Consider the following 9,231-nt stretch of genomic DNA (forward strand, 5'->3'; position numbering starts at 1 on the left):
ATGGCATTATTAGTATACAAAACATTAAAAAAATAATTTGGCCAGGTTTATGAGAGAGATACTGGTCTTTCATGTTCAAATAAGTTTTCTTGGATTTGCTCACCAACTGTTTGTACCTTTTGGTTTTTCACTTAGGGTGTGGTTGCCAGGAAATGGACATGATATATAGAAACATTTGTTGATTCTCGGCTGTTATTTTGAACAAACTCTGTTTGGAGGAGGCAGATTCACATACTGGAGTGCATACTCCAGTGTGGTATGTGATACAGAAGGGGGATTCCACGTCCGAGGCGAGGCGAGGACAGAGCCTGCCTTGTGCTGGGAGCGTCCAAGTGGGCAACTGCTGCTCCTCATTAGTGTGTGTGGGCTGATGCTAGTGATGCTGGCTTAGGAAATCCAGCTAAAAATGCCCTGTTGTATCCAACAGAGATCAAAAGATTTAGTCTGTTGGGTGCGCTCCTCTGACCCTCCAGGATGGTTGACAACTGTTAGTGGTAAAGCGGGGATGAGGGTGGAGGAGAGTCATCAATACCCAGCATGAAAGAGACATCCCATCCTTACAAAGTAGTATGGGCTTCATAGATGCCAAAGAAAGCTTTAGGTAGAGTTGTTTGTATCAGTGAAATCCTTCTCTTCCCTTGAGTTGCTGTGTCATTTGTTCCCAGACTGTGGATTCTGTTTTTTAAAGTTTTAAGGGATCCAAAGTGGTGAGAATGGAGGTGTTTGATTTATTTACAGTGATGGGGCTTGAGAAAGTTTGTTGAAAATTATTCACTTGTTATTAATAAAAATGTTTAGGATCATTCACTTGTTATTAATGAAAATGTTTAGGTGTAACTGAAATGTTGAATATCTTTACTTTTTGTCTAGATCTTCATTAACACAGAAAGATCACATGCTGAAACCCTGGGAATTGTAAATGTTTAATAAAATCATGAAAATAAACTAAGAGCACTTTGTGTGACAAAATGTTTCATAACTTAGTTTTATGGGAGAAACAGTAAAGGTTTTATTTTAATTAAAAATTTTTTTTAGTTTTTTATTTGGAAGGGAATAATATTGGGACCTGAGTTGGAATCCGAGCTCCAGCACTTATCAATTAACTATATGACCTTGGAAAAAATAACCTAATTTCTTTGGCTTTGATCCTCTCATCTGTAAAATGGGAAATAAAAATAGTACCTATCTCAAAATTGTTCTGAGAATTCTATTAATAACTGTAGCATGCTTAGAACAGTTCCTGGCATGTAGCAAGTACACTGTAATTATTATTTATTGAGTATTTATCGTGTGTTAAGCACATTGGAAGACAGTGTAGCAGGGATTTGGGGTAAGTTATTAACCTCTTCTGAGCCTCAATTTCCTCATTTGTAAAAGAAGAATAGCAATCGTTTCTTTTACTTTCATAGGTAGGATTGCATGAAAATTAAATGAATTAATTCATTGGGCGCCCTTAAGGCATTGCTGGTTTTGTTGTTAGCATCCAGTAAATGTGAGCCCCCACAGACTACATACATTTTTCACACAGCCATGTAACTATATATATGTATATGCATATACTCACACACACATATATATATCATATACATACACACACACTCATACCCTTGTTGTTGTTAAACAGCTGAGAAAGAAACAAGTTGAGAAATGTAGATAACCTGTTCAAGGTTGCACAGTTAGAATTTGATCTCTGGCCTTAAGTAGCCAAATCAGAAATAAGTGACCTATAGACCTCTGTTGCTTTATTGTATCTTTTTGGTTTTGAAGATGATGTTCCTCTGATGTTTTTGTGATTCATATAAATATTTAATTTCAAGTGTCTTTTGTGAAATTTTATCATACTGTTTCTCTCAAAAGCCTTAGTGAATGTCTGACTGTGTAACTTTTAATTTTAGCATTTGTTGTGGAAGACTTGAGTTCTTTATTTTGCAAAAATGCATGTTTCTCAAGGCACCTTTGAGAGCTTTACACTTACCCAAGAAGCTAATTGAACATATAGGGTGCATGTGCAGTTCACTTAATGCACGTTATATTGTTCTGGGAAACATGGATTCTGAATTTTTATTTTCTGGTTGATGGAATAATAGACTTTGTACAAACTGCTCAAACTACCAGTTGCTCTAGGATACACCTATGGGTGAAGAACACTTCGAGGGAAATACACAAAAATGATGTTGATAACCATATATAAGGGTGATGGGCTTTTCTCATTTCCACATTTTCTTTACTACTATTTATTGAATTTAACTATTTATAAAATTATTATAAATTATTCTTTATAAAAATAATTAATTTATTATTTCAAACAAATGTATTAAAAATAATTCCTTGAGTTAGAAGTATAGAATGGACTACCTTAAGCTGTTTCTCTAGCTAGATTTTAAAAAGAGACTTTACCTTGTTGTATTGTGTTAATATCTATAAAGAGAAAATGGAAGCAGTAATAGAAGCTGTCTCTCTTCCTTCACCATTATTCTTTGAGGCCCTCATGTAGTGTTTACTGTTAGTAAACCCAGTAAGTAGTCTCCTGTTGTGGGTACCTGCTGCAGGCTTAATTGCAAAAGGAGGTGTGGAAGGTTTATGAAGCTCTCTGTGCTCTGCACAGTTTGTGTTTAACACACACTTTCTGCTTTCCCCTGAGCAGTGGGATTCTCGAAGGACAAAGGGCCCCCAGAGAGCTGGCTGAACATGGTATGGTAGCAAGCAGTGCTCCTTTATTTCTGTCTTTTAATTTCATTATTTCTTGTTTTTCTTTCTTCATATTCACTCTTCTCATTTATTCCTGAGTTTCTCCTGAGAAAGATCAGAGGCCTTGAATTTACTGGCAGGAGGAGCTTGGCTTTGGTGCGTGACTTAGCCAGTACTGCTCCATCTTTATGGGCTTCCGAGGTGGCACTAGTGGTAAAAAATCTGCCTGCAACGCAGGAGACGTGGGTATGATCCCTGGGTCGGGAAGATCCCCTGGAGGAGGGCACAGCAACCCACTCCAGTGTTCTTGCCCAGAGAATCCCGGGGACAGAGGAGCCTGGCGGGCTGCAGTCCAGAGTCACAAAGAGTCGGACACGACTGAAGTAACTTAGCACACGTCTTCCATCTTTGAAGGAACAAAATATCAGAGAAATGTAGGAGGATAATTCTTTCTAGATTCACAGGGCCCGTAAGGGCTGCTTGAGTGGTAGCATTCAGGCTTTCATGAAGTCATCTAGTTTTGAAACACATGTCTGACTCTGCTTTTTCCGTCTGCTGAAGGTATTAATAATTAAGTCTGAATATTAGTTGAAGTTTCTTCTCAAACTTTTTCCTCAGGAAAAGTAGTAGGTAGTGTCTTTAAACGCTTGGTTTTTCCATTAATATTTGTTTCAAACTGCCTTTTTTTTTTGTTATGCATTTTTAAAAATAGACTTTACTTTTTAGAGAAGTTTCAGGTTGACAGCAAAACTTGAGCGGGAAGTATAGAGAATGAACTCCTAGAAACTCCCCTCCCTGCCACACATGGGTTATCCGGCTGTCAGCATCCCTCACCAGAGTGGTACCTTTGTTATAATTGGTGACCTACATTAATATGTGGGTTCATTGGACTCATTAGAGAAGATCCTGATCCTGGGAAGGATTGAAGGCAAGAGGAGAAGGGGATGACGGGATGAGAAATGGCTGGATGGGATCACTGACTCAGTAGACATGAGTTTGAGCAAGCTCTGGGAGATGGTGAAGGACAGGAAGGCCTGGGGTGCTGCAGTCCATGGGATCACAAGGAGTGGGATGCGCGACTCAGCTACTGAACAACAACATCGATACATTGTTAGCATCCATAGTTCATAGTTTACTTTAGGGTTGAACATTCTGTGGGTTGTAACAACTGTGTAATGACATTTACACACCATTGTAGTATTCTACAGAATAGCTTAACTGTCCTAGAAAATCCCGTGTTCTTCCTATTCTTCCCTTCTCTCCTCCCCTGTAACCTTGGGCAACCGCTGATGTTTTTACTGTGCCCATAGTTTTGCCTTTTCAGAATGTCCTATAGTTGGAACTGTACAGTGTGTAACCTTTTCCAGTGGGTTTCTTTGATTTAATAATCTGCCTTTAAGTTTCCTTCGTGTCTCTTCATGGTTTGATAGCTCATTTCTTCTTAGGGCTGAATGACTACTATTCCATTGTCTGGATATACTGCCGTTTATTCATTCATCTACTGAAGGACTTCTTGCGTGTTTTCAAGTTTGGGCAGTCATGAGCAAGGCTGCTATAAACATCTGTGTGCAGATTTTTGTGTGGACATAAGTTTTCAGCTCATCTGGGTAAATACCAAGGAGCATGATGACTAGGTTGCATGGCGAGAGTATGGTTCAGTTCAGTTCAGTTGTTCAGTCGTGCCTGACTCTTTGTGACCCCGTGGACTGCAGCACGCCAGGCTTCCTTGTCCATCACCAGCTCTCCGAGCTTGCTCAAAATAGATTGTCTTCTGAAGCAGCTATACCATTTTGCATTCCCACCAGCAGTGAGTGAGAGTTCCTGTTGCTCTGCCTCCTTGTCAGTGTGTGCTCAGTGTTTTGGATTTTGCCCATTCTAGTAAGTATATTCTAGCAGGGTTATCCCACTGTGGTTTTGAATTGCATTTTTCTGATGATATATGATGTAGAGGATTGGTTCATATACTTATTTGTCATCTGTATAGCTTCTTTGGTGACGTTCTGTTCAGGTCTCTGACCCATTTTCTAATAAGGTTCTTTTCTTACTGTTGAGTTTTAAGAGTTCTTGCTATGTTTTGGATAATAGTCCTTTTTCAGATACGCCTTTTGCAGGTATTTTTTCTCAGTCCATGGCTTGTCTTATCATTCTCTTGAGAATTAATGTATTTTTAAATGAGATATTGCTTAGACATATATGAAAAACTTATCAGTGCCAGTTTTATATGCTTACGGAGATCAGTTGATTTGACTTTAAAAATTTAGAGTAATTAAACACATTTGATAATTATTCCTAGGAGAATGACAGGTGTGAACAGGCCTCGTGAAGGTCACTTGATGAGCAGTGTCTGAGAGCAGTGTGTAAGTTTGTGGTCATCACAAATAGATACTGGTGGGATGAATGAGAAAAAGCTTTGTCCCAGTGTGGTATAAATGAGTACTTGGAGTTGGGATAAAATTTCCAGAACGCACTTCATAGGAGGTCAGAGAGCGCTCTTTTTCAGACCGCAGTGGTGGGAATAGAGCTGACGTGCTCTGGAGTACTGTATTACATGACTAATAAGGTGGTGTTAGTGACGCTGGTGATAAAGATGTTTACGGAAGCTGGAATAAAATGGTTCCATAATATGTTGCAGATAATAGTGATTATGTTTAGAGTGCTTTTTTTTGTTTATTTGTTTCTAAATCCTTTTAATCATTATTCCTTACTTGAGGTCACCTCTTTGCAGTTGCCTGATTTTGACATACATGGTACACTGTGGGAATTTGTTTCATACTCAATAGTGGGAAGTTACGTGTGATGATTTCTTGTGTATGGGATGTTATCTGCTTGGGAGTAGACCAACCGTCATATGGAAGATTGATTAAATCCCTCTCATTTTTTTAAAGTCTCTTTTTGAAACATTAATTTCCTTCATTAACATATCCTTTGGAGAACTCTAAATTGTTGGATCAAACATTTAATTTTGCTTTTGTTAATGTATAGGATATTGTACCTGTGGATGCCTCTTATGAAGTGAAAGAACTGTATGTGCCAGAAAATAAACTTCATTTGGCAAAAACAGATGCAGAAACACTACCAGCATTGAAAATTAATAAAGTAAGTGCTTTGTCCTTTTTTCATATCAAGTGCTTTAATCCTAAAGATAGATGTTGGTTTGTAGAATTTGTGATTTTATTGATGTGTTTGGGGGCATGAGTGGTGGTGGTGGTCACAGTTGTATATATCACCATTTCCAGGGATGGGAAATATGTTTAATTTATAAAACCATATTCCCAAATTACCATGGCTTTGATTTTATTTTACTCATAATATTTATTTTGAAATACCAAAGAATAGAGGTTATATAAGATTTTAGGTCTATCAGAAGGGATGGATTCTAAAAAGTAAAAAGTCTTTAATGATTTAATAATTAAAATGAACATTTTTTTCCCTTAAACATGTTTCCTAATCCCTTGCCAAGACCCTGATTCTCCCTTTCTTATATTGTGAAGAATAATTCTGTTATGTATTGTAGCTCTAATAATATCATTACGTGTTTTTCCCAATAAGAAACTGCTTAAACTAGATATGATGACAATGGAGACTATAATTTATCACTTTCAAATCTTAGAGAATTTTAAATTATATCATTCAGATATACTTTAAAAATAGGTTTAGAAATAAGAACTTAAACTAGGAATAGAATTTCCCAGCTTTTCTTCTAGTGTAGTAAAAATCCCAGACACCCAGGGAGGTGCCAAATCTGAAAGTAAGGAGAAAGAGAAAAATAAAACCCCCAAACCTTCTGAGGCTGGAGAAAGACTCTTCAAAGACCTACTCAAATTCCTGATAGGAGTACATTGTCTAGGTGGTTTGTGTGATTGGGTTTCTAACCAGAAGCTAAGACATGTTGCAGGGAGCAAGGAGAAGGGGGAGTTGGGGAGCAGAGTCACTCAAAGCTGACTTTACTAAGGAACAACAGATTTTGTCACTAACAGACTTTGTGTCAGTTGAATAAACACACACACACACACACATTGGGGTAGGGAGAGAGAGAGAAGAAAGAAACTGAGAATGAATGGATCCGAATCCAGGTCAGTCAGACTCTGTAACCCAAAAAGATAGTAGCTTTTTCAAATGTGAACCTTTTTTTCAATACAGTGGTTTGTTCTTTGCTTAGCAGTATGAAAAATAATTAATTAAAAAAATGTGGGCTACGTCATGTAATGTATTAGCTCAGGCTGCCACAACAAAAACCATAGGCTGGATGGCATAAACAACAGACATTTCTTTTCTCATGGTTCTGTAAGAAAGAAAGTCCAAGACCTAGGTGCTGGCTGACCTGGTCCCTGACAAGGCTCCCTTCCTCTCCGGCCATCAGACACCTTCTCACCATATGCTCAGGGTGAGAGTCGAGCTCTGGTGTCTCTTCCTTCTCTTATGCAGGCACCAGACTATTGGATGAGGACCCAGCCTTATGACCTCATTTAAGCTTCTTCACCTCCTTAGGGGCCTATCTCCAGTTCCCATTGGGGGCTTCAACATATTTGGGGGGGACATAAACATTCAGTTTATAGTAGATACCATCTAGAATTAGATTCCAGTAGGGACAAACAGGGGCCATGTCAGAGGTTTAGGAAAAATTAATAAGAGGAGAACTTGAAAATGAAACAATTTGGTGCATGAGTATAATTTTTTCCTGTGAATTGAAGGAGGGGTGTACTTTGCCATTATTTGATTTTTCAGTGGAACATGCTGGCCAGCATACTTTGGGAATACATGGTAAGCCACATCTTAACTGCACACCTCTTGGCCAGGTGCTTTATCTTTTCTCTTTTGAGAATCATGGCTATATATATACATATATATACCAAGTTGAAAATGAGCATATCCAGCTTACATTGTTGTTGTTTTGTCACTAAGTTGTGTCTGACTGTTTTGCGACCCCATAGACTGTAGCCCTCGAATCTCCTCTCTCTATGGGATTTCCCAGGCAAGAATACTGGAGTGAGTTGCCATTTCTTTCTCCAGGGGATCTTCCTAACCCAAGGATTGAGCTAGCATCTCCTGAAATGCAGGTGGATTCTTTACCGCTGAGCCACTGGGGAAGCCCCCTGCAGTTTACATTAATTCATCATTAATTTATCAATTCTTTAATATTCTGATCAGATACACTAGAAATCTTAAAGTTCAAGAAATAATACAGTGTTTGTAAAATGAATGTCATTGGTGAGGGACCCTTTGGGTAAGTATTTTTATCTAAAGTTTGTTTTAGTTTAGAACAGTGGTTGTCAGAGTGTAGTTTCTAGAACATTATTGTTAACATTTTCTGGGTACCTATTAAAAATACAAATCTTTGTCCCCCATAGCAAACCAGCTAAATCAGAAACTGGTGTGGAGCAGTCTTCATTTAACAAGTCTTCCAGAGGTTTCTTATACATATTGAAGTTTGAGGAATGCTGCTTTAGGAGATGCTATTCTTATTAGAAATGTTATTTAAATTTATTGAGAAAAACGCATATTTTCTTAGTGCCGTTGTTTATTAGACTTGTATAACCTGTAATCATTCTTGAGAAGTTTGTTACCATTACTTTCAAAATGAAGCTCCAGAAAACCATTACTGCTTTTGCTCGTGAGTACATGAAACAGAGCATTGTTCTTTACTGTCCCATTTACTAGGTGGATATGCAGTGGGTGCAGGTTTTGGCAGAAGGCTGGGCAACCCCGCTGAATGGCTTTATGAGAGAGAGGGAGTACTTGCAGTGTCTTCATTTCGATTGTCTTCTGGATGGTAAGACTTTGGACATTCAGATGCATTGAGTGTGGAAAAGAAGGCACATATTTGCAGGGATTGGTCACTGTTTAGAGAGAGTATTGCTAACATCTTAATTGGAGATAGCATTTTAAGACTAAATTGTATCAGTACTGAATATTTTAAGTGTATCCGGAGATCGTCTTTCAGTTTCAGTTTTCCTGATTGTGATTTATTGTGCGGGAGAAGGACAATCTGGGGATTAGGGCTGAAAATGGATTTAAAAAACGAATGCAGTTTCCTTGTTTCGTATGTACCTGATCACAGTAGAAAACCTTTTCTGAAAGTGTACATAGTCACTAAATTGTGCTGCACTGAAGCCCATGCTTGCTTATTAAGCCAGGTGTTCTAACAAGGAATCAGGGGGTCCAAGTTTAGGAATCCTGAAACAGGTGGCCGAAAGGGTGGTTCTTCTTATTTTAAAACAACGAAGCAATTGCCAAAGAAATCTATATTTAGAATATTGTCATTACATTCTAGCTACCTTAAACTTTGTATAGTGTTGGTAACATTAATTTACTACAGTAAAGGAGATATTGCTAAATTGTAAAGAACTCTAGTGCCATATGATCTGGCAGTTCCACTTCTGGGTATTTATCTGAAGAAAACAAAAACACTACAAAAGATACATTCACCTATATGTTCATTGCAGCGTTATTTATGATCACTAAGACATGGAATCAACCTAAGTACCCGTCAGTTGGTGAATGGATAAAGAAGATACACACACACACACACACACACACACACAC

General features: G+C 38.1%; 1 protein-coding gene across 1 annotated transcript in view; it reads left to right on the forward strand.

Annotated features, from left to right (window-relative positions):
- Positions 1-9,231, forward strand: part of PAPSS1 (3'-phosphoadenosine 5'-phosphosulfate synthase 1) — a 108,754-nt gene that overhangs the window by 47,814 nt on the left and 51,709 nt on the right. Inside the window, exons 6-7 of the mRNA XM_040237511.1 lie at positions 5,671-5,784; positions 8,347-8,458. Of these exons, the coding sequence (XP_040093445.1) occupies positions 5,671-5,784; positions 8,347-8,458 (226 nt within the window). The remainder of the gene's footprint in view (positions 1-5,670; positions 5,785-8,346; positions 8,459-9,231) is intronic.

This window comes from Oryx dammah, unplaced genomic scaffold, assembly GCF_014754425.2.
Source record: "Oryx dammah isolate SB20612 unplaced genomic scaffold, SCBI_Odam_1.1 HiC_scaffold_3, whole genome shotgun sequence".
NCBI lineage: Eukaryota > Metazoa > Chordata > Mammalia > Artiodactyla > Bovidae > Oryx > Oryx dammah.